Genomic DNA, 26,861 nt, shown 5'->3' on the forward strand with positions numbered 1-26,861 from the left:
CCAAAACAGAAAAACAAAGAGGAAAAAAGGAACTTTTCCTTCATTTCAGGGGTATGAAAAAATTTACTGCAGCTGCATGAAGCCTGAGTCTTCTGGCTCCCTTCAGCCAAAGACATCTACCCTCAAAATAGAGAAGGGTTATTAGACTCTGTGCTGTTAGAGTGTTAGAGACAGAGCTGAGCTATTTGGGATTTTGCGCAGCTTTTGAGTGCTGCAAATGTAAAAATGGACCACAATTCTCCTCCTGACCCAAAGTACTGTATACTCTATGCTATGAAGACCTTTTCTACAGCATGAGATAAATCACACTTGTACCCAGTCTATTTGGAGCACATAGAACATGCAGGAGATCTGTACGCTGCCCATTTCAGCCTCAGACTACTATATTGTGTGAAATACAGATAACAGATCTTCATCTGGCATCTGTATGACACTCAAAACAGCAGTGGCAGTGATATCAGAAGACACCTACAGCTGCAGAAAACAGACCCGAGGAGTTCTCAGTTTGTGCATTTCATTGTTAGTTCTCTGCAACTGAAAGACACAATTCCCTATCTTCCACCTTTATACTATTGAAGAAAGACAAAGAAAATGTTTGCTCACCAGTTTTATTTTTGAGGAGTCTATTATTTCCTCAATAGCTACCGACTGTTCTTTCTCCTTCATTTTTCTTTTTCGTTAAACTTGGAAAGGATACCAGGGAGTGCTAGACAGAAGTTTATACACTTAGGTGAACTTTGATTCTTCCTTGGACTTTAAGACTAATCTAGTGTAGAATGTGATTGACAAAGCATTTTCATTGATGTTATGCAGCCTTTTCAAGTTACCCAACCTAAGCAAATGAGGTTGTTAATGTTTACTCTGGCCCTTTCTCTAAAATGATTTTGAACTTTAGCAGATTTTATCAACTTATAAAGGTTGCCAAATGACATTGGTATTCACTAAATAAAAATACTCATGATTATGCAGCAGGGGGCTGCCTAGATCAGCAATACTATATGCACTTCTAATGGAAACCTGGTTTTACTTTTGACTGAATAATCACAGCAATTATCGAATAAAATACTTCGGAGGATACCTACTTGAATTTCTTTTTTTCCGTATGATTTCTGGGAATAGGACAGATAGCAGTTTTTGCAATCCATCCAGATGGTAACCATCGGTATTTGACAAATAATTAATACAAATACAAATTATTAATGCCATGATGAGAAACTGTGACCTCAAAGACCTTGTAATAGTAGTAAGATTTTGCAGACAGGCTGCACTGTGCTTTTATCAATAAATAGTGTCTCCATGAAATCAAATGCAGAGTTACCATATTTAATCAGAACTTTATACCAGCTGTAGTTAGCAGGTTCATAAAGATTACAGAAGGAAAACATCTATCCTGTCCTGTCCTGATCTAACCTCTAGTACATGTCTGTACAACACAAGATTTTTTCAAACGTCAAAGGACCAGACCAAATACAAGTGAACCACAGGGCAACTGAGGATTTTCTCCATAAGATCTTTTCCTGCAAAAGGAGTGGAATTGACTCCGAAGTGGACTAGAAGCAGACTGCAGCTCCCAGTCTTAGTGACACCGTGTGCCGTGAATGTATGAAATGAAGCAATGCAGGTGAAAGTGAAGCCCCAGAGGAGCCCTCAAGAGGTGGCCTGTTCCAAGGCAGGGCCTTTGCACAGCACTCCCTGGGCTGCTGCCATTCCCCATGCCTGGTGGCCCACCGGCTCAGCCCTGACATCAGACAGCTAGCAAAACCCCTTCCAGCATGCCCAGGTGCTTTTTTCTTCCCCTCTCTGTTAGTGACACCTCTCTCTCCCGGTCTTTACACCCAGTCAGTGACTGAGGTCTTTTAATGATTTCACTAGAGGCCCCTTTATCTTACAGACAGCCACTTGAGTTCTTGGAGATGTAGCAAAGCAGATGTGAAAACTGAGAAGAATCTCCCTACACCTTCCCTTGTTACAGTGGTGGGCAACAGGGAGCTCCTTAGCATGCAGAGGACAAGAGTGGCTGTCTTGGATTCAGAGTTCTGTGGAGATGGCCCAGCAAAAGAACAAACCACAGCAGGTAGTTCATTCTAACTCTTATTGAAAACCAGAAGTACCAGAGAATCCAGATCTGTGCTGTTCTGTTTCTTCCTACAGCACCCAACCAGCACATGGCTGGCAATGAGATCTGTGGGATCTGCTGCCCCTTAGCTGTTGCTTCTAATCAGAACAAATAATAATAGATTATTATCTGATATAATATTTTAATATTACTTAATTATTCTCTGATTATCTAATAATTAAACCGAGTTCCAATTGAGGTGCAGTACCATTTCATCAAATTGGTACAAACAGCAACATTTATTTTGTTGTTTTAATTCTTTTTCCCAGCATATAAATACCACATATATCAAATCAGACTCAGAGAAGAACTGAAGAAATTTGGTTGGATTCACAATAAAAGAGGTTCCCAACAACAGATTCATTGCTTGTGACAGTTATAAATCTCTGAGGTGATGTGAACTTCAAAGCACCAATGACACCATAATGATTTCAGTATGCAGTTAGAGCTGGAGCTGTTGGAGGAATTAATGCTGTTTCAAATCTTTAAGTACTTCTTTCCTTTAAAGCAAGGAAAAATTTTGAAAAATACTTTGCAGCTTATTTTTTTTTTAAAGAACTTGTTTTAAAAGCTGTTTGTTCAAACTTTGTCTAGGACTACCAAGGCTAGAGAATAATTCTTCAGATCACACTTATGGTGCATTTATCCATATATAATAATAAAATCTGTGCTTTCTATTGGTTAAAAGCCATTGCTTTCAGGAAATATTCCTGCTGGCAATCTCATTTGGGGGAATAATTAAAGAAAATGTTTCTTAAATATTATGAATAAATCAACATAGAAACATTTTTTTCTTTGCTCTATTTACTACTAGACATGGTAAAAATATCAATGAAAATGTTTTCCATGCCAAAAATTTCTGGTTTTTCCAAAGCAATCCAAAAGGAACTGCTCCAGTTTGTTTAGTCATTCCATACCCACTACTCCAGTGCCGGTGAGCCCACATGATTCAAAAGATCACCAGTTGGGCCATTGTGGGGGATTTTTTGAAGTCCAATTTTATGGTAGTGCTCTTCCCCAAGCACTATTCAGCACTATTCCTTAGCTCCCACCACCAGCCATCTGATTGCTACAGAGCTTCTCTCCCTCGGCTTCTGAAAGCTCTTGTTTTCTTCTGCACCAGAACAAAAGACAACTTAGAATCCGTGGAAATGTGTCCAAAAATCAAATTATTTTCTGGTCTGTCCCATCCAGCATGGTGCAAGAGAAGCCTGTGCCCTTGCAGAATATTAATATCCTCTCATTTTATTCTCATTCCAAGCCAGTCAATCTCCTAATGCTTTTGATGTAAGTTTTAGTGGACTGCATGTCAAGTAGAGAACATTATCCCAGTAGCTGTACAGTGATTATCTAGGCTACAGCAGTTATTTCTGAATGAAAGTACTGGTAAAATGCCAACTGTTTTCATAGAGATCACTGTTGTGCTTGCTAAATTGCTGTTTTTTTCTGGTGAGTCCTAGGGCTGTATACATATACAGCAAAACAAAACAACATTCAGCAAAAAGTAGAGGTTCACTAGGTCACACACTGTCAAATCCAACCCTGAAAAACACAGAGATCCTATTTTTTAACTCTGCTCTTTTCTGGTTCTCTTCACTGTGACTAATGCTCTCCACAGTTCCCTTGATAGAGCATGTTTCTTAAACTTCCCTTTTTCAGATATTAAAAGAATGTAGACCACAGCTTTTTAGAAGTTGCCCCAAACTCTTAATGATGGTGTCATATATGTTCTACATTACAGGCCCGCACATCTACATTTCCTATGTTCTGAGCATTTGGAAGTTAATAAACTTTAAATTCATTACAGAATGCTGAATAGACTATAAGGATTTTGAATAAGAATGAAAATCTGATAAAAATGAAAAATGTTCACTTTTCAAATGTCTGTCACCATATCTGACATACATAACATTATTTAGCTCATACTCACTCACATATTCTTTGTTTCATTTTTTCAATGATTCCTATAAGGTCAGGAAGAAACCTATCACTCCCAATATGATACTCAGAGAAGAAATTGATTTCTTACAATATAGATAAATATGTTGCTGACTGTTAACGAAGTTTCATAAAACTAAATTATTATGACTTTAAATTGGTGTCATCTTCAAGTTTTCTTTATTAAATCCTACCTTCTCCATGGTGAACAAACAATTTTCATCAAGTGATAGTTCATAAGAATAGTTATGATTTGATTTCAGCTATGTTTTCTGGACAAAGATATAACTGAGTTTACAAATACTTTCAGAAGAATCAAGACCTCTTGCATATAGGGAGGACTTAGTCTTATACTTTAACTCAACTTCTATAAAAAGTAGGTTTGTACAATTAAGGTACTGTTAAGAGCAACAGAAACACAGCCAGAGAATTCCCTACTTTGAGCAATTCTTAAATTGCCACCCAAAACCAGAGAGCTATATAAAATTATGAATTTGAGGCCAAACACAATAAAAGCCAGACAATCCAATTTTCAGCAGCTGTAATAATTCTAATGAGAGATGGAGGGATGTTCTTGTTTTCACTTCTCTGATTCTACTAATATATTACTGTAATTCATTAATTCAGGGTCAGACAATGAGCCTCTAAGCAATTATTCACATGAGTAGTCTCATAGACTTCAATGTCCTCATTTAATGTGCCATTAAAATGGTACATGGGTGCATCTAACTAAAGCAAACATTAATTCACTGCAACACACAACAGGTAGCACTGCAAAGTCTCTAATCTCAGGCACTCTCTGTTAAGAAAAATGAAAAAGACCTCATGAATTTTGCTTGTTCAAGAAAAGATTTTGCTGAAAAAAGCCCAAGTCTTCTACCATATTCAGAAAAACAAGAGACAGATTTTTTTCATAATTTTAGAGAGATGGCTTTGTACAGTTTGGACAAACTCAGGGCAGTGCCAAGAAGGGAAAAATCAAAGATGCAATCCTAAAAATACTTAAGCATTACACTGGAGAAGTGTAAAGAGGAAGCAAACGCTGAATCAGCCAGGCACGTGAGCAATTCAGTCTCACTTGGGATCTCACTCTATGTTGATGGCAGCCACCATAGCCAGGCACCTTGTACATAAGAAGTACATAGAATCATAGAATGGTTTGGGTTGGAAGGGACCTTAAAGATCGTCTAGTTCCAATCCCCCGGCCATGGGCAGGGACACCTCCCACTAGACCAGGTCACTCTAAGCCTCATCCAGCCTGGTCTTGAACATTTGCAGGGAAGGGACATCCACAAATTCCCTGGGCAACCTGTTCCAGTGTCTCATCACCCCCACAGTAAAGAATTTCTTCTAATATCGTATAAATTTCCCTTCTTTCAGTTTAAAACCATTACCCTATTACATCATCCTATTGCTATACTCCCTCATAGAATCCCTCCCCATCTCTCCTGTAGGCCCCCTTTAGGTACCTGAAGGCTGCTATAAGGTCCCCCCAGAGCCTTCTCTTCTCCAGGCTGAACAACCCAACTCTCTCAGCCTGTCTTCGTAGGAGAGGTGCTCCAGCCTTCTGATCATCTTCATGGCCCTCCGCTGGACCCATTCCAACAGGTCCAAGTCCTTCCTATGTTGAGGACTCCAGAACTGGACACAGTACTCCAGGTGGGGTCTCACAAGAACAGACTCAAGGGACAGAATCACCTCCCTCGACTGCTGGCCACACTTCTTTTGATGCAGCACAGGAGACGACTGGCTTTCTGGGCTGTGAGGGCACACTGCCAGCTCATGTTGGACTTCTCATCCAACAACACCCCCAAGTCCTTCTCCTCAGGGCTGCTCTCCAGCCATTCTCTGCCCAGCCTGTATTTGTGCTTGGGATTATGAATCTCCATTTAAATACAGCCCAATCCCCGTTCCTCTTCTCAGGGGAATTAGATGTTCTCTCATTCCAGATCATGTCTCCTAGTCCAACACTGTTATAACGTATACAATTTTAACTCAAATAAACAAAATGTCATTATGCTTAGTATGATGATGAAAAAATTGATCTAAAGAACATATTTTCTACCTGCTTCTCTATCTTTCTCTACTGCACAGCTTATGACCAAAATTTTGCAGGTAGGTTTAGGATATTGCTTGGAAAATGCCATAAACCCCTGAGTCACAAGATAAATGCCTGAAACCACCTCCATCTGCACATTTCTTTCACAGGGTTTTGGAGTACACATTACCAAAAGAGAAGACAGAAGAGATGGAGGCACTGCTTGATTGCTTCCACACTGGCACAGTTTGCATGCTTTGTTGAAGGCAGGCTTCATTTTGCCATAGTATTATACAGATAGATTTGGAAATACACGCTATTCCCTGGTTTACCTGGCAGCCTGGTGACTTCCTCAGAACAAACAAAAATCTAAATGCAATTACCTGGCCTACAAGCATTGCAGGAGTCTCAGGTATTTGCAAGTAAGATACCAGCCAGGCCTAAAAGTCACTGCATATTTCCTTGCTTATCAAGAATAGGATATTCAATACATTTTAGAGAGATATGTCCTTCATGGCTGGAGATAAAGGCTAATGAGGCTGGAATTAGCATAGATTAACATCATCCAGTTTTAAAAGGTGTTGAGGGAGTGTGAGTCTAATCCAAAGCCCAGAATTCATGCCTCTCATCACCACCCCATGGTACCACACCTGAAAGGATCCTCCCCTGCCTTATGTTAATTTGAGCCAAAATATTAATTCACTCCCCAGGGAGCATTTCTTTGCTATGCTCTGTACTGAGATATGTATAAATCAGACTAACTGTATTAGTACTGTAGCTAGCATGCAAATGCCAGGTATTCATGGAACTATTAATTGCCATTGACACTGGTCTGTGTAGTGGGCAACACAGAGGCATAGATATCTTATCTCCTAATGTATTTTTGTAGCCAGTGATGTTCTGTAGTCAGAAAAAGATGTTCCTCCAATGGGTGATTAAGACCAAGCACCTGATTCTGTATTCTGAAATGAACTTTGTAGACTGTCAAAGCCTGTGAAAATCCTGCAGCCTTCACCAGAGTGAAGTCTAACTTTATCAGTACCCATTTTAAGGCCCTGAGGACAAAATCTGTGGAATAATGTTCCCAAGATAAATCAGGGTTGAGAGAACAAAGAACATCCCTTCTACAAAGTGTGTTTCATTACAGTTATTGATAGGTGTTATTTTCACAAATAATAATGCTCTATGCATTGTTATGTCCAGAAAAGGTCCATCTTTTCTCTTCAAATGTGTAACAAATATGGAAATGTATGTAGACTTTGTTAATAGTCTGTCATTTCCTTACAAAAAGATATTACAAAATTATAACAGTTTGTTACTCCTCATATCCATACTCCTGCATGGGAATTAGTACCTCCAATGAGTTATGCATAGGCCCTGGTGTTGGGCTAGAACTCTAAATGCTATACAGGCCACTTAAAACAGCCGTGTCCCACCACATTGGAACCCTTTTCTGTAATATGTCTTGACAAAAAGATGAGCAACTGAAGAGACAGTAATCCACTGATAGTACTGCTTTAGCCTCTGAAGTGTGATGTGTGCTTGAATCACTCAGTGAAATTCTCTGTTACAAACAGTAGGACAAAATTCCACAAAATACTTACAGTTCTTTGCATTAGTAGAGGAGTTTCAGAACAACCTATCCCTTCATCATTAAAACTTGATTCCATATTGATTATGTCTTCAATCACCTCTTCCATCTGATAAAATAATATTTTAAGACCAGTCATTACAAATAATAATGGAAACAATGTTTTTCTGAAAATATAGAGGAAATAATCTTGAGTATTTATTACACCAATAAAACTGAATTTCAGAAGTTTATATCTTAACATTCAAATAATTCAAGCGCTTTTGCACAATATTCACATTTTTTACATCTTGTGAAAACAGTTGTGGTTTAGCAAGTTACTTCTTTCCTGCCAAACACCAGCCCATTCCCCTGTTTTTAATTTCTTATTGCAACACCAAGACCAGAGGACAGGAGTGCATTGCTAAGTTGTAACCGTGATCTATCACCTTCATCAAATGTGTCCTATCCACTGTTGCATGGGTGCAGGAAGGCTGAGAGGAACCTGTGGTTCTGCAAGAACGTGACTCACTGGAGACTGGGTGTTACACACTGATCTGGAGATTCAGCAGGCAGTGGTTTGTGTTGTGTTTGGCAGTATGCTGGATACTTCTCCAGCCAGCCTTCTGGTCCCTCTTTTGTTCTAATCAGAATCAAAAGCTACTGAAGCAGATGGAATAGCTAATTAATTACTCGGGAGGAAACAGTGAATACTTTGCAGACATGTAGACATATATAGATTTGGAAAAAGTACAGCATGAGTTTCAAATGCTAATTTTGGTCTGGTTCCGTTCACAAAATAACTTTGGGAAAGATCTCATGATGAACCTGTCACTGTTAACTCTACCGTCACCAGGAGCAGTTGCCTCCTATTCTGAGGCTTTCTGAGCAGCTCTTGGGAGCTGTCTGAAGAGCTGTAGCTGAAAGAAATATAGAGGGTCCTATGCAATGAAAGAAAGTATCACATCAGCCAGGGACCTTTCAACACAAGACTTTTAGGCCACATGGCCCAGCACAGGCCATACCTGCTCTCCTCTCCCTCTCCTAAAACCAGACATGTTCTCTGAGGACTTGTGCCCAGACTTATTTAGGAAAGTGCTGTCTGGGCCAAAAGGATGCCAGGAAATGCCAGCAATTGTACAATATGAATGACCACAGTTCAGTGCATCAACCTGTGTGTTGACTCTGTATTATCTTCTAATATACCTACAACCTACCCTGAAGCACAGGGCACATCTGCAACTAGGAAGCTGCACTGTGCCAGTCATCTCCCTGAGGCTCTGGAATGGGATTATCCAAACTGTTGGACTGATGCCTACAAGGGCTTTGGCCCGTGCGAACTATCACTCTCCCAGTCATCACCAAGCGCAGTTGAGGAGAATGCTTTACAAGCAGCTATCTTGCTCTTGAGGACGGAGAGTGGTACTAGGGTGGGCACCAGTTGTTCCTGGTCAGACACCCAAAGTGCCTGAGAATGGTTCCAGCACAGGGCGCTTGTCAGCACAGAGGTGACCACAGAAGTCTCCACAAAGGCCACCTAAAACCATCTTTGCAGACTAGTAGCTCCAGTAATCCATAAACCTGACATAAAATGTCAGTTGTCAATGCAGAAGGAATGGAAGGACCCCAGATGAGCTCTCCAGGAAAAGTCGTTGGGTTTATCTTCTTCAGTTTCCTCACACTTAGCTGCATAACATCTAAATGCTCAAATGGCCCACAGTCTATTTGTAAGATTCCTCTGTTCTGTTAAAGCCCAAGATATCATGCAGCATCTCCATTTCTTATTTCTGTAGGAATTCCCCTTTTACCTAATAAGCACTCTCTCTTGAAACCTATTGAAGTATTAAAGGCCATAATGATCTACATCTTACACTGGCTGAGAATCTGACATTGTATAATAGCTGTACCTCTATTAAAATCAATGGTGGCACTAAAGTTAGCCTATCTACGCCAATTTACCCAAGATAACCCATATATAAATATATCAGCTGACTGAAAAATGAATGAGCGATTCTTTCAGTTACATCTTTAAGGTAATCTATATTTAACTTTGTTATGCAGCTAGGATAATACTTTTAGACAGAAATAGCTCTTGTCTGAAAAAAGAATTTTTGCATTGCAAAGTACATATTCGAAAAATGTACAGCAATATATGACACATAGATAAAAAGATGCAACAGTACATTTTAACTGGCAGTAATTTAGAAGCCTGGTCATGCAATAAGATATTCACAGGCATTGAAGGGAATCACCCACGTAATCCAAAAGGATTCAGGGAGCAAGTGCTGCAACCAAAGGGCCCGTGAAAGTAAAGAAAGTCATTTCTTGCCCACCACCAATACAGTGGGGATCATGTAACGCTTTTGTAGAAGTATGCAAAGCCCGTTTCCCCATTCCTTTCACCAGCCTGGCCCTACCGCATTTTCATGTTCTCCTCCAAGGGCCAGCAGCTTGGTAACAGGGCTTTCTGGTGTCCCGATGTCACTGACCGGAGGCATGTGTCCGTTTCTTAAAATGGAGGTCACTCCTGCAGGCTGGATTGTGTGGGAGTGGGAGAGGGAGAGCGTCTGGCTGGACAGCTTGGTATCGAGGGTCAGGTACTGCTTCACCTGGTGCCTCTGGCTTTGCTGTATGTGGTATCTAGACTGATTTTCCAAGTGTGTTTGTACCTGGGAAGGAATGGAAATAATTGCTAAGTTTCAAGTTACTGGTACCAGCGTTTGACCGTATGCTCACTCAAAAAACTTCAAAACAATAGATTCAGCTTTAATAACATTTGGATAGAAATATCATTAACCTTAAATATTGGGGTTTTTTCAGTTTTGCACCCTTACACATTTCTTATTTATACTGTTTTCCCCTAACACAGCTGAATAAACCTTCTGAATAATTATCAAAAACAGAATTAGAAAAGATAAACATGATCTTGCAAAAAGACCAGAAGTATGCTACACATTTTTCTCTTCTCATTTAAGAGTGATCCCTGTTGAAGTCACTGATCATTACAATCAATTTTACATTTACATATGTATCCTAAAATTAATATGACAGTGTAGTTACTCCTCTGTACTTGAACGAGTAAATAAATGTATAAAGAAAAACATAATACAGCTAACTTCAATTAATACCAACAGCAGCCGACATTCACTCATACCTAAATGCATATTTGGCTCACCTTGTAATAAGTACAGTCAGTTAACTGAGGCATTGCTGCACTTTTGGAAAAAAAAAAAAAAAAAGCCAACAAAAATAAAGAGTCCAAACTATAGTGCTGGATGACTGTTCACTGTCCTCAAACTGCCCAGGCTTCTTGAAATGCCTCTTGAGGAAAGATCACTTTTTGAGTTGGTAGGACTTTATAAACTGAGTGGTCATGCCAAAATGGCTAATTGAGTAAGACTTTGGGCCATCCTTTGATTACAGAGATTGACAGTTGCTACTTCAAACAGCTCCCATTTCAGATCAATGTCACATTCCTCCAATTTAACTACCAGAGGAGCACTGCATACACAAACCTTACTGTCATTTCAGCCCCGTGGCTTTATCCTCTTCCTATGGCATGACTGGTCACAAATTTCTTGCAATAAATTTTTCTCAAGTGGCCTCTGTGTAAGCATGATTAATATTTGTTAAATAATAGCAAGACTTGCTTTGCAGCCCTTTTTTCTCAAAGTAAAAATTCAGTCATTTAAACAAACTTCTTTTTAATTCCCCTAACATACATAAGCAGAAATAAATAGCCCATAAAGGGGGGGTTGCATTAAATCAGCTATGTTTTTGTACAATATTGCAGTACCTACTTTATTTTTAATCATGTTATGGTGGCATGTCTAGAATTATTTTAATTATGTTTCTTTAAGCTAATTTTCTAGTCATATAAAAATATTAAGCCATGCAGTAATAAATATAATATTAATTTTTTAATGCAAGCCTTAAAGTTATTAAATAATATTCCATTAAAATATTGATATAAAATTTAAATACACTGTTTGGATTTTCTCCTGTTTTATGTTAGGAAGGTATGCATCCTATGTAAGGTTGTAAGAACTACATGTATATTTTGGATTTGCTTAAATCATGATATTACTTGTCTTAACTGAGATCTTTGTGTTAGTTTTAGAAAGTGTATGATGGACTGTTAATTTAAGCTCTGATTTATCATGTGCAATGATACATGTAAAAATATCCCAAGTCATTAAGATTCTTATGCATCTATTTACTTCTTCAGCTCCAGTAAGGCTTAAGCTCATATTGAAAGTCAGACACTCAAGCCATTTCTGAAATTATAATCCAAACATGAAACCTACCGCATGACAGTTTAACAAGAGCATCGACCTTCAGAAAAATGCAATGTACTGAGGGCAAGAAAATATGTCCCGTTGTATGAGCAGGGTAGGGTTTTGCTGTGCACCCTTGTTTTCTGCTGCTGTTTCAGAAGCACCCACGGACACTCTTGTGTACTCTGTGCTTGTACATTTTGCACCCTTGCACTGCCTAAACTGATGAAGATCTCTTTCCAGGAATGCAGAGCACTGCAACCAACAGCTTTGAAGGCAGAGTTTCTTTGCATGGCATAAATGGGAGTGGGATCAATGCACAGGTTACAAATGCATCTACTGCATTTCAGCCCAGCTAGTTTATTCTTTTAAATGAAGGTGATGATCGCTCCGTAAGGAGCGATGAGTTGTTGTCTTAGAAATTCTACAGGTCTACCTGAAGTATGAAATCCAGAATATCAAATATCTTCAAATTAAATGGGAAACATGAGCAATTTGCAGTGTTCAAACTCTATATTACCTTGTTTTAAAGTTTGATTTTAATAAGGAATTTTAATAAGAAAGTGGGTTCTACCACAAGAAGATGGCTGAGAAGTCAATGGCTTGCTTTTTGCTTTCTCTGGACGTCAGAATGCCAGTGGCACACTGAAACATCTGTGTAGCCCTATTTTGTAGTGAACTACCACAGGACCATCCCACCGAGGATGGGGGATAATCTGTGAAAGACAATCAGCTAACTGCTGACTAAGGAAAAAATTGAGTTTATCAGGAGTTGGGGTTTTTTTGTATGATATTCTTTCAGTCCTTATATCGTGTCAGTACTGTCCTGAACTTCCCAAACAGGAAAAGATTTTAAAGCTTCACTGATGGGATCTGTTGCTATGGTTTTGCAAACCTCTTCATCCCCTTTATTGTGCCAGTTGCAGTCATTACAAAGCAGAACCATAAAGGTTAAAAAGGGATCTATGCCTTGATTTCCAAAAAGTACCTAAAATTGCAATCCCTGATTATCTTTACATATATAAATAAGTCTAATAATAAATAATAACTTTTGAATAATAATAAGCACTTTTGAAAGTCAAACCACTATGTAAACACAAAGCAGAGCTGGAATCCTACTTTTATAAACATATTATTAGAGTATAATAAATGGGAAAAGAAGTCATGCAATGCCAAAGAAGTTCTAAGATTGCAAGTCAAGCTCTCAAAAATTAGAAATGACTGTTAAAACTGCCCACGCAACATGTGTTAAATAGGAGCAGAAACTCAAAACTTAATGATTTCATGAAACCAGATAGTCCAGTGTCAAATACCAAGTATGATTGGTTTATTCTCTACTGGGATGCTGGATGACTTCTATTATCTTATATCAATAATATTAAGCTAAGTTTCAGTTTAGGTTTTCTGAAAGTTTTAGATGATGTAATCTCTTTAACTATTTCCATAATTACAACCATTAAACATTGACTTGATTTTGAGCTTCTTTCTAATGGTGTAAAGAAAGCCACTTTCTAGTGGCTAAGCACTGGCACAGGTTGCCCAGAGAGTCTGTGGAATCTCCACCCCTGGAGATTTTCAAAACTTGACTGGACGAGGCCCTGAGCACCCGAGGAAGCAAAACTAGGAATAGCTAGGGAAATTTGAACTGGTAGTCTGAATATTGAAACTCTGGATAATCATTATTAAGTCTGGGGAAAAAAATGGTATCAGGTTAGGGATTCAGTGAAATAAATACAAAAAGCAAAAGAACTGAAAGATCACTCCCACACATAAGTAATCCCACAAGTAGAACAGCCCAGATTGAAATGCACTTAGCTGCTTAGAGACCTTGACCACGTGCATGCCTTAGATCCACCAGATAAGGTGTTTCCACAGAAAATTGAAAAAAAAAAAAATATTTTTCAGAGTAGAAGCATCCTTATTATCCATAGTAGAAGCGTACCAGATAGTCCCAGTATGGTACCCTTCAGCAGTGTTGGGAGACTAATTTTCTAATTCTTCATCTTTTGAGGATTTCAAATATTCTGTGAGAACATTTTGTCAGAGACTATGTGAAATTTTAAGGTGAGGGTCTCTGAATCTTGAATCTTTCCAGTCTAGGAATCCTTCCATACATAAAATCATTAAAGCTTCTTCGGACTGGGGACCTGCAAGGTTGATGCTGACACACCCTTTACTGCCACAACAGCCTGAATATAGGGGTTTCTTCTTTTTTTGCCTCTCTCTGAGTCAATAATTTGTTTAAAGCAGAGCAGCTTGAAAGGAAGACCCTGAGATGGTTTTCAGGGTAGAGCACCCAAAAAGCTGGTGGCTCTCTGGAACCTGGGTTCTCGTCTCTGACACAAATTATCTGCTCCCTCCTGTGCGCTACTTTTTTCTATTATCTAGCTTTACTAATCATGGTGGAATTAAAGCCTATTCAGAATGAGAAACTTCAAGCATGCAGGGAGCCAAAAGCATCCAGCCCAAACTCAAATATTATAATTCCACCAGAACGAAGCTAGAACAGAAATGAATGCTTTGAGATGGATTTTGCAAGCCAGAAAAGATCCCAATGCACATGTAACTGACTGTACCTTTTTCTATTTTACATCTCACTGACAAGCCAGTTCTGAGAACAAGAACATAACAGCCTTTCAGAATTATGGTTGCATATTCAAACCTCTTCAGTTGCTCTTTCTAATTTGAGTGCACATTATCATGTTGTAAAACTGCGGCAGAGTTGTGTAACATCTTTTCCCACACTCACACTAATTTTACTTTCATTTCTAATATATTGCACCATGCATAACTAGGCCTTCAGTAATTTATTTATATAAACTATTGGATTTCCACATTTGCTGATGAGATTTTTTTTCCCTTTAGTAAAAGAATACCTAGCATGCCAAAAGTAAGAAAGAGGGCACATCTAGGGGACATTAAATGAGGCATGGAACAATGTCAATGATATTGCAGTAAGTAGCAGTGCTACATCTCATATTGGTATTCTGCTAAGGGCAAGCAGGTGATACCTGTATTCTCAGGCTGCTTAGCCCAACATCAGTCCTGGGAGAAATAATAGGAAAACTGCAAAGAGATTCAATTAATAAATTATTAAGGGGTAGGAATATAATTAATGCTAGTCAACAAAGTTCTGTGCAAAATAAGCCTTGTCAAACAAATCTACTTCTGTTCTTTGATGAGATTTCAAGTTAGGTTGCCAAAGGTAACGATGTAGGTATAATACACTTCAACTTTTGTGTGCCTTTTGACTTAGTATCATTCAGTATTCTAATTAAAAATATAGCGCTACACAATATCAATAAAGCGTGTTTTAACTGGATTAGGAACATGCATAAGAAAGTAATCAGCAAAGGCTCAGCATCAGAAAGAGGGGCTCTTCAGTCTTGTACTACTCAACATTTCCATCAGTGATTTGGGACTAAAGAAAAATAAAACTGACTAAAAAGAATAAAGATTTTTTAAAGTAGCGATCACTTTTAAAGAAAATGTGTTCCCAGTCAGCAAAATACACATCTGCATATGCTGGAAAAAGAAGTACAGGATTCAACAATGGAAAAAAACTGAACAGAAAAAACACTGGAAGCAACGAGTCTGTAAAGAATTTGGGATGATAACAAACCAGCAACTCAGCAGGATTGTCCAAGTGATGCTATAGCAAGAAAGGGGAAAAGGCATAAAGAAAGTAGTGAATAGGAGCCTGGCTTTACTCTGCTTTTATTTATGGCTCAGGAGAGATAAATAGTGGAATCCTAAAAATATTTCTACCCTAAACATTTTTAAAACACTGTTGAAAAAACTGAAAGGATGCAGAAAAGAACTATGGAAGTAATTGAAGACCGAGAAAAGGGTGTTTCAATGAAAGTTTAAAGAAACTCAGCTATGTTCTTATTGTCAAATTGAAAGTTGTGAGATTTGTGGGAGATGCTGAATGTGACAGAGCCTTTCAGCTAGCACAGAAAGCATGGCAAGAGCTGCCGGCCACAAGCTGATGTTAGGCAGGTTCATATTGGAAATTATGTGAGTAAACAGTGAAATACTCAAAAGGAAATGCTGTAACTGCTGTTTCCTTCAAACTAAGGGTCGATGACTTTCTGGAAGAGATGTACTAGCCAGATCCAAGATATATTTTATCAAACACATTCTTGGACTCAAAGCTGAGTACTAGGATAATAACTGAATGAAATACAAAAGCCTGTGATTTTAGAGGAATTAGGAGGAGTGGTCTAATAACTCTGTGTTTAAATGTTACGGATATGTGGATCTGAGAACTAGCTATTAGCAACTTTTTCTTTGATGAAAATTCACTCTGAATTTAAAAATGTTTACATCTCTGCTACAAAATACTATGCTTAAATATGGTGATAGTATACTGGACAGAACTCAGTAGACTTCATTAAAGTTTGTCATTCATGCTGGATGTTAATTTTTTCCAGTGTTTTTAATAGCTTTTGAAGTAAAATTTGTCACCCTGATGGGATCACATGATTTATCATTAGTCCTGAACACAACACCTCTCTGAAACTGAGTTATGGGCCTTCATGTTCTTTTCAGCCACTGTACCAGAAAATAAGCATCTAATTATGATCTTCTAAATTATTAAAATGTACTGTAAGTACCCAAAAAGTCTAATTCCATTTTAAGATAAGAAACACAGTCACAGACTATTTTAGCTCTATTTCTGAGGAATTGCAAATGGATTTTGAGGGTTAGGAAAAAAACATTTTTAGTGATTAAATAATCCTTTTTAACTTCTATTACAAATGAACATCAGTTGTTTGTTTGTCCTACTCTTCCTATTAAACTTTTTGAGAAAAGCGTATTTGTGAAATTATTTCATAATAAAATGAAATTTCAATTTAACTTAGCAATTATGCACTTCTGTTCTATCTTAAAAACTACCACCAAATAATGTAGCTGTTCACTTTAATGTTTAGTTTATAAAAGCGTTTGTGATTATGTCAATTAATAACTTAAGCTAAACACAGTAATTAATTTTTAAATGTGAATATTTTTCTTATTGGAACTTTGATCTGACTAGATGAGACCTTCTCCATTAATATGCATGAAGAGAGAATACAAAGCAAAAGACATCCAGTCTGGCAACTCACAGCTGTGTTTAGTTGATGCCTTACAGTAGCTTTCAAGTTAAGAAAAAATTCTCATGTGACTCTAATGCACTATTTTTCATCTTATTTAACCTTTGACATCATATTCATCAGGAATTTGTGAATGTTCTTTCAAGGGTGAACATACTGAAGAAGAAACATTTTAAAGTTCTTTGACAAAGGCCATGTCTTCAACAATGACTACTGCTTCTGTATTTTGGTGTCTCAATGACTAAAAATAGCTGATAATTATAAATGTGGGGTAGGATGGGAGCAATCGGAAATTCTCCATCACACTGACAACCATTGTGAAAAGCAAGAGGAATGTGGGAGCAAAAGAACTGCAGAGCAGACTGCAGAAACCAGTGCTGGGTAAGGAAGCTTTCTCTGCACAGCACAGGCAGCAGAACAGGGTTTGTCTCAGGGAGAGAAAGGCAACAGAGCTCTCAGGGCTGTGGCTATTAGAGGCTGGATCTTACAGCTAGCCATTTCCTGTCAAATCCCTGTGCAAAACGCAGGCATTTTGATAGCGTTTCCCCATTGTGGTATTCTCTAGTGCTCACTGAGCATTGATGGATCTCAGCCCTTTCAGCTATTCCTCTGTGCTAACCTCCTTGTGCAATCAGAAATGAGTTGGGGGAAGCCAACTACCTGCACTAAGCAGCTACAGAGACGTTATCAAAGCAAGCACTTCCATTTGCGCCAGTATACCTGAGACACTCTTGGCTTCTTAATTGAACTCCTGCAGTTAAGATACACACAGCTCTGATGGCTCCTTATCCATCACCAGCTTGACTTCTGAAGAAAGGATCCCTAAGGTCTTGAGGTCAGCTTGTCATGTTTTAAAATAACAATGAGTCTCGATGACTTTGTGGTCTTTGCTGGCAGAAGAGACTCAAGTTTTTAACATTGCACTATAAAAACAGCCTATAAAGTTAAGCAAAGCAAACTACAGGAAGTTTTTTTACAAATCTATCCCTTTGATTTAAGTTAGAATTTAAGCTGAAAATCTAAACTGTGAGTAAAACTAACCACTACAGTTAATAGGCCACACAAGCATAACAGTGGACGACAATCAAATTATGAAACCCCGGCTAATGTCCTCACTTTGACTCTGCACAGTGACCCTGTCCATGCTCTCATTGATTCATGAGATCTGTGAATATAATAAATCTTTACTGTTCCAGTTCCTCTTTATTGTTGGTGTTATTAAAGGACAGTGAATATGACTCGTATTTGAAGAATGGAAAGAAACTTTTTGTGTGGCTAGCTATGTTTAAAGAGCAAAGTCCTGATACTTTTACTTAACTACTTGTCTCTGTCTTCAGAAGTCATTAAAATTAGGTCAGTGAATAAGATACTATTAAATGGAGAAGAGGATATAACACTCACATTCAAGGAAAAACAGTTTTGAATATGGAAAGTACAATTATCTGGTTTTTAGTTAAAAATCATCTGCTTATGAACTTCCACCAGTGCAGTTCGTTTGGTCCTTGTAGAAGAAACAAAACAGCAGTATTAAAAGTTCATCTGTATTTGTCAACTGCAACAACTAACACAAATCGATAAAAATTACAGTTATAGTCACATGGGAAATCCATAAGTAGAATGTTGTATTATATTCAGAGATTCAAAAATTTCTGAAAAATATCATGCATCAAAAAGAAATCTACTCCAAAATATAAGATTCATATAACACAGGAATCAGGAATAATGAAAATGCTTGCAGACGTGAAAGTTTATATTTTACTGTCAGTATTTTTAACTATTTCACTCCAGATGAAAGCACTCAGAAAAGACAAAAGATGACTGTAGATTATGAAGATCCATATAGTCTATTCTGTTATCCACAGGAGAAGTCTGAAATATAGGTCTAATGTTGGAGAGAACCAGAAGGTTTGTGTACTACCTTTATGTGTGCATGAGAAAATCAGGCGGTTGAACTTCAAAATGAATAAAACAAAAGAAGAAAGATCACTGCTACTTTAGTAAATTCCTGAATAGCTTCAAAAGACTGATTTGTTCTTTAATTCTAATTGTTTTCATGTGACAACTCTAATTTTCTCACTTGTACATCACTTTAAAGTTTAACAGAACTCAGAGAGAAGTCAGCCTTAAAAAGCATGAAGAGGGAGGATGAAGTAACAAGTTTCTCCTTGCTACACATTTTTTTCTGGCTCCCCAGGTGAGCAGACGCCATATTATTTGAGATGCAATGATGGCAGTAGTACCCCTCCTGTTCGGTTACAGACAGCAAAACAATCCTAAAAGCTAAACCTAAAAAGTGTATTTTCCTGTTATGTATGGATATGGACATCAAATATAATGTGGAAAAAAGTACTGATGGTAAAATTGTAGGAGGAGAAAATAGTATTTTGACATATTTGAGTATAATGATATTTCGGGGGGGGAGGAGGGAGAATGTACATCTTTTTGTCTCCTTAGTTCTTCATTCCATTGGACAAGTAGTGTTTGCACACAAATAATAACATTTATAATGTGCTTTCCAATAACTTTGTCATGCTTTGGCAGCACAAGCTAAAAAAGAAAAGGACAAAACCTGAACACAGCAAGCCTACAGCTGGCGTGTTATTCTTCCTCAAAAATAGAGTAAGTTCAAAAGGTTCAGTGATTTTGGATAAAACCACTGGTTTTGCTTATTGTCTAATATGAAAGATTCATGACTGTATGCCAAGGGGACTACATCAACTTCCCCAAAAAAGGGAAACCCATTGGTTGAAAAGTACGATCAGTTTGTTAAAAGTGGTAACAATTTCACCACCAGATGACAGCACTGTTTATTACTAACCCCTTTTTGTGTGTTTCAGCCCTCCCTCATTTTGAAAACAAACTGTACCAAGGTGAGCATCCCCCAGCCCATGCACTGCAAGAACAGGGGAAACAAAGCCGGTGGCATAAGGAGGTTTGGTGAGGTAGTCACATCAGGGAGGCTAATCTGTTTGACAAGTTATTTTAAGTCTGCAAAGGGTTATAGCTTTTGCAAAGACACAGACAAAACCAGCTTCAGCCTAAGAAATGTGCTTTCTATTACTTTCCTCAGTCTGAGAATGATAAAGAGGGCAAGGGGGAAGCTTTCAAAGTAGGCATCTTAGGTTCAGCTTCACAACACGATTTTTGTGAAATCAAGGCAGCAACATCATTTTGAGCCAGTTTAGGATCTGGCCACAAAGTGTGCTTTCATACAAGGGCAGCAGATTGGGTTAGCTGACAGCAGTAGGTGACATTTCTGTCAAAACCAGGAATGGCACATCAAGGATAGCTATATGAGGAAAAAAAAAGTAACAAAAAATATTTCATATCAGTTGTTAAGAGCATTTTTTTAAATCCTCCTGGTCCATTTTGTCTTCAAATATGTTTTATGGCTGCAAGCGGCAATGAGTCTGACCACGCTCATGCTTCAGGATGGGGTTAGCAAACATTACCTTCAGTACTTGAACACAAGCTACAGATCAGTATATTCTTTCAGCAATACACTTCCACTTATGTTCTGAGAGTAGTAACAGTGGATTTACAGTGCAGTAATTATGTGGTCCTCGAAATATTTTAATAATTTCATAAGATTTATTTTTGCCACTATTCTTACAATTAAGAGTTCAATAAAGAGCTTAGCTGTTAGTGAAAAAACACCAAATATTACTAGAAATTATAATGAACATAAATTTTTACTTAAAATTGTGAAATTTATTTTGAGGAATCTTTTCTGAACTACAGTTTTGCATGTTTGAATCTGAAAAGATACTTTGCACCTTAACACTGATTAATATCTACTGAAGAGAAGAAGGGAAACTAAGAATTCATTCAGAGTGCACTTACAAAGTGCAAACCTCCAAACACTCATGTTCTGCTGTACTCCGCAGTTAACTGGAAATCTCACAAAAATAGCATAATTGGTACTTTCAGTACTGAACTGAGCAAGCAGCCTTGCTTTTTGACATGTATTTAAACTAATCTTAGTCCACAACATGTTCCATTCAGCAGTAACTCAACTGGCAAAAAAAATTAGTAAATATATTAATACAATTTCCAATGTAAAATAGATCAAAATTCAGTTCTTTTTATAATGACTTAAATTATTAAATCAGCCTTTAAATAACTCTAGAACAAGAACTGCTGTAAAAACACCGTAAATAGAATCAAAAGGCAGCCTAGCAGAAACAAGTACATGTCCTTCAGTGTTAGAGTGGTACTTTACAGCATTCCCATTTCAATTCAGGTACAACAAACATTTGTGCATTAGACACTACAGAATAGGAGCTGGAGGAGTGATGTTAGGGAAAGCTCAAACTACTCAAGAGTTTTCAGCAAATATCCACTAAATAAAAACACGTTAATTAGCAAAAGATGATCTATTTTTTCTGGGATTAATAAACTCCCACTCAGTTTAAATGAGAGTTCTGTGTGAATATGGAATTAAAGATTACTACTGGTAAGTCATTATTAAGAGCATTAATTATAAGCGATATGGTACAGAGCATGTCTTTCAAATGCAACAGTCCTAATGTGGAAAGGAATGTACAAGTTAAAAATAAGTTGTTAGAATTGCCTAGAAAAATGATTGTCATAGCTGTGTCTGCGTGAAATCTTTCCACCCAAAATATTTTTTTAGTTGAAAGTAATAATATTTAATAATGGTAACAGTATTTTAAAAAGCCTTCAGCATCTTGCCACAGAACTTTCACCAGGAAAACATGTCACAGTGTTTTTACTGCAACAACGAAGTGGTGTGCTGTGAAAGTTAACACTAAGATTTAATAAGTGTTTATTAGTATTAACAAATGTATTTAATTATCAAGTGAGTTAATTAGCATTTATCAGCATAGACAGTAGGCTCTGTTATGGAAAGAAGGCAAAGGGTAGTCTCTTTGGTCTGTCTTAAGAAGATGGCAGGTAAAGCTGTGATTCCATCATACATGCAAAATAAAGCAGGAACCGATTAGCCTGATTTTCATCACACAGTTAAAGTGCAGAAACATTGGTTTGCCAGCTTAGTTACCTACCAGCAGTAGCTGCATTTCTATCAGTTTTATCACCTCTACAAAACAGCATTGCCCCAGAGCCCAGGAACCTGAACACCAGCAGGGCAAACAAGAAAAGACTAGTACAAATCTGGCCATGAATAATGTATGTCACTGTTTGTGTATATCCAGTCGGTTCGACGGAGAAAAAGGAGAAGTGGTTCATAAGGGTATTTCCTTAACTCTGGCTGGAATTTCAGTTAAAGAAGAAGAAATGATACAGCACTTTTAAGGAAAGGAACTTCCTATCTGTGTCTTAAATGCATTATTAACTGAAGAATAGATGCTGAAAGAAATCAATAGCATAATAGTATGGCCATGTTAACAGTTTCCTTCAATCGTTTTGTCAATCTGTCATCGTTGTTGCCATTCAAAAGGCCACAAAGCCCAAGCACAGAGGCAGAACTCTTCCTACTGTAGTCTTTTATTATTATAATCTAGAATGAGCTAATTATCTTCAACATCAAACACTAGGGTAATTCTCAACCCAGTTCACAGTCCCAGTTTGTTCAGCACAGTTTCAAAGTAGTTTAACAACACAATTTACTGAGATTTACTTGGGCTCATCACCTTTTCCTTGGCTGTATGCAGAACATGTATGTAAAACAGTTACATTTTGGTAACACCCTTATTTTTCTCAGTCAAGTCCAGATTTTATCCTTACATTGGTGGCCCTCAGAACCATCCCACTGAATCAACATATGCTTAGGGACATGGTTTAGTAGTGGTTTTGCAAGCGTTAGGTTAATGGTTGGTCTCGATGATCTTAAAGGTCCCTTCCAACCTAGATGGTTCTATGATTCTATTCTATAAATGCTTGCCAGAGTGGGGAAGGCTTTCTTACAGAAAACTGACAGGAAGGACAGCACAGATAAATGTGGCCTCAGACTGAAGCTGTGCTGGTCTCTAAGTTGTTTTTTTGCCTTGTCCCTCCTTCTTTGACCACAGCTGTTTGAGTGCATAGCTTACTGTTACAGTCAGGATGGTCTCTATAATGGACAAGAGTATCCCTCCCTAAAGGTTATAAAATTCTGCTACTTGAAGTGCAGAATTCCTGCTGTCCCTCCCCACAGCTGGATCTCCAGTAGAAGAATTTAGCTTGTCACAATAATCCATGAGTCTCCAGCCAAGCTAAATTTAACACTCATTTTCAATTTCTGAAGCAAGATTTTCATGTCGACTACTCAAGTTTCATTTTCACTTCCAAAGGTACGCTTTACATTATTGCCGATTTTTCTCTCTTCAAAAACATTTATAGTGCAGTTGAGTTGAAATTTACATTTGACAAGGAAAGTGAAAAGGTCCTTTTCAGTTATATCACCAACCCCCTTTTCTCCTGGCATGAAGGTCTCTGTACACCTTGAATGAAAAACTAAGCATCAGTATCAGTGGAGAATACCTATGTCACCTGAGATTTGCAGATGGCATTATTCTCCTATTTGCTGGAAGGCTTTGAGGCAATGTTCAGTGTAGTGGGAAGAGCAGAAAACACTGAGTCAGGATGAAAAGGTACAAAACAGGAATTAGGTTTGATATGATTATGAAAGAGGAAAACACTATGACTAAGAAAAATTAGGTAAGTTAGACCAAGTGGCTAGATTAGGCTGATAACGTAAGTAGAAAAAATTAGGGCTCTATAAAAAGCTGCCAGAAGGCTAAGCAATGGAAAGAACATTAAGTTCAGCTTCTACTTAGAAGGTATTTTGGGTATCCCTCTATTCCTAGCCAGAATACCTGAGAGAAAAAGTAAAGCTCTTCAAGAGCTTTCTATCAAGAAAATAGATAGAATAAAATTATGAAGGAAAAGAAAGATGAATTTGTCATCATAAAGAAAACTAAACAATCTTAAAATGAAAAAAGGAAAACCAAGAGAGGGCAATTAAACAACCTGCGAAGTAGAAAAAACAGTAATAACCAGAGAATGCTGGAACATAATAATAATAAGAAATTTAGAGCCTATTCCAGTTTTCTGGTGGGTAGTTTACTCAGGTGCCAAGTCTAAAGCTGGCCCTGGCAGTAAGCAACGTGAAGCAGTGCTGCCATAACAAACAGGATGGATTGGAGTTCCCAGTTTGGCACAAGAAAATATCTTGAATGTTTATGTAGAAGGCATGTTTAACTATTAAAAAAATCAAAGAAATAGAGAGTGTTCAACATAAAAACAAGCCTGGATGCAGAAAATCCCGATTAGCTCACTTTCTGTATTTGCACAGAACAAAGGGTCCTGATGTCACTGCTGAAGAGACCACAGAAGTACATCAGCCAGAAAGTCCTTTACCAGCATGGGCTGGGGATCATGCAAAAGGCTATCAGCAAAACAAGAAACAGTGATACTCTCAGCAGAACATTTTGATCCAAAGTAGACCTGGTTGTTTTGTTGCTAGGGTTTTCTTCAAGATGGAAAATTTTGGATCAGACAGTGAAATGGCAGGCAAAACTTTTAAAGCTTTAACTGCTTCATTAAAGCTAATCCCAGCCTATCCTCCCTCATAAACAAGAAGGCAGTACCAGCAGTACAGGTTCACTATTTAGAGGATGTACACAGAAACTTATCTGAAATGGATTTTATGTCAAAGTGTGCAAGGTGTGTGTCTACTGTGCAAAAACTGCCATGGATGGGAGGGGAAAGGTATCTCATGGAAGAGCAGCCCGGAGCAACAGCTAATTTGGTTACTAATCACACTTCAAATACTGAGAATTGAGGGACCTACGGATGTTGGGGTTTTTTTTGGCTGAGGATTCAGTAAAAACCACGGAAAACTCTAAACATTTCTTCTCCCAGTCCCAATATACAGATCTCAGTTTCAGTGTACCAGGTATCCAGTAGTCCTAGGATTTAGACTTCAATAATGAGTGTGTTACAAGCGAGATGAACATGGATATTATTCCTGAACATGGATATATTTCCTAAACCTACCTTTAAAGCCTACCGTCTAAGAGGACTGATGTAAGACACTCTGGGTTTCCCTTGATGTGACAGATACAGAAAAAAGTCTCTGCATAGAAGCAAGGCAAGTTAAAATGACTCATGGTACCAGTGTCTGCTGTACAGTAAAATTCTAACTCTTTTTACTGTAGGCTTCAGATCTGGACACCGTCTCTGAAGAAAATGTATGGAGGATAAGCAAAAGAGAAAAGCATATGAAGGTAAAAACAGGATTACAGCAAGAAGTGGCCTGCACAGCAGTAGGAAATAGAAGTCTACATATAAGCCTTCATATACAGAGATCATTCACACTCTGATCAATGGCATAAATTCCAGATTCTGTTTTACAGCTGCAGTGTAAAATCAATCAATCAGTATTAAAACAGACTATATAGAGTATTGCAGATTAGAAAAAAAAAAGGGGGACCTTTCAGAGTTCTGACTTTCTCTACTAGTTATCAATGGAAGTTGAAGGCCACATCTCCATCCTCCCAAGTCTGAACTAAGTAGCTTTAAAAACACAGAGAAGACAAAAGGTGGACACAAAAGTACTAGTTAATTTGAGGTAGGGTAAAAAATGAATTTAACAAATTTTATTACAAATTTTAACAAATACTAATTCTCAAGAATCACTTGGTTCCTTCCATTTTTATGTTCCTCTAGAACTTTTTGTGCTTGCATAGTTTTTGTTTCCACAAATAGTTTTTATTTAACCTGCTTATTTCCAGTTCCCAAATTTCCCCTTACCTAAGAAGGAGCTTACTTTTCTCCCCTTACTTCCATTTCATTCAGGGAGAGGGTGAAAGTGGGGGGATTGTTTGGTTTTTTTTAATCACTGCATATTGGTACAAGAATGTCTTTATCTTTGCTAATACCTTTCTTGGCTCTGATCCCGCAACTACCTACACTTTTCCCATTTTACCCTATGAAGGGGTTTCACTGATTTCAGGGAAATACTCACATGGACAATTGCTTGGAGGACTGAAGCTTTAAGCAGTAATTGTCAAGGTCATCCTGCACTAGTGAGCTATGAAAAAACTCCTTAAGAAGTGTACCACGGTTCAGTTGTGTGACAAGTCATATTTTATGCCTGTTTACATTACTGAAAATTCATCATATAAACCTTCTAAAAGGACTTGCAATTTCAGCTTATAGTTGTAAACTATATCTCATCTTCTGCGCTTGAAACCAGTAAGAATTTTGACTAGCCAAAGGACATGTATGTCTTGGAAGAATCAAGATGACAAACTGGCATTTCTTGGCTTAAGTTAACATTCTTTAATCACCAGACCATGTTGTGGCTCCACTACACTGGGTTCTTCCTGAATGCAGCAAAACAGTCATGCCATTCATAGGAAAATCACTGTTTCCACAACACTTGCCAGTAATATAAATTACAGTAGATTGAGACTTCGGAGTTCCGTGTATTCAGTCCCTGCCCTTGCTACATTTTCTTTATATCGCCTTGAGCAAAATATTTAATCTATTTTCCTTGATAAATGTGAATAATAATATTTATTTATGACTATTATGATATCTTTTTCATTTTGGAAAATCTTTGGAGCAAAGATTATTTCAGTCCCGCTGGGATAATGACACCTCCTCTTCACTGAGACCTTTAGTTGAAATATCTCTTCTTCTTCTACTACTACTGCTACTACTACTACTAATCCCTCACTTATTCCCAGCTAAAAAAAAAAAAAAAAAACAAAACACCACTAAGGATTTTATTTTTCAAGACATACGATTTTGAAGCTAAATATCAAAATTCAGTTTTTTCTCTTGTGTAATAACCAATTAATCCCTGTTAGTAGACTGATAGTTTATGGACAAGACCAAACATGCAAGTATT

At 37.8% G+C, this 26,861-nt stretch overlaps 1 protein-coding gene across 1 annotated transcript in view; it reads right to left on the reverse strand.

The window, feature by feature from the left end:
• The window catches only part of TFEC (transcription factor EC), a 93,024-nt gene that overhangs the window by 23,661 nt on the left and 42,502 nt on the right, over window positions 1-26,861 (reverse strand). Inside the window, exons 2-3 of the mRNA XM_074164240.1 lie at window positions 10,080-10,331; window positions 7,697-7,792 (exon numbers count right to left, since the gene is read on the reverse strand). Of these exons, the coding sequence (XP_074020341.1) occupies window positions 7,697-7,792; window positions 10,080-10,331 (348 nt within the window). The remainder of the gene's footprint in view (window positions 1-7,696; window positions 7,793-10,079; window positions 10,332-26,861) is intronic.

The sequence above is a fragment of the Numenius arquata genome, chromosome 2 (assembly GCF_964106895.1).
Source record: "Numenius arquata chromosome 2, bNumArq3.hap1.1, whole genome shotgun sequence".
NCBI lineage: Eukaryota > Metazoa > Chordata > Aves > Charadriiformes > Scolopacidae > Numenius > Numenius arquata.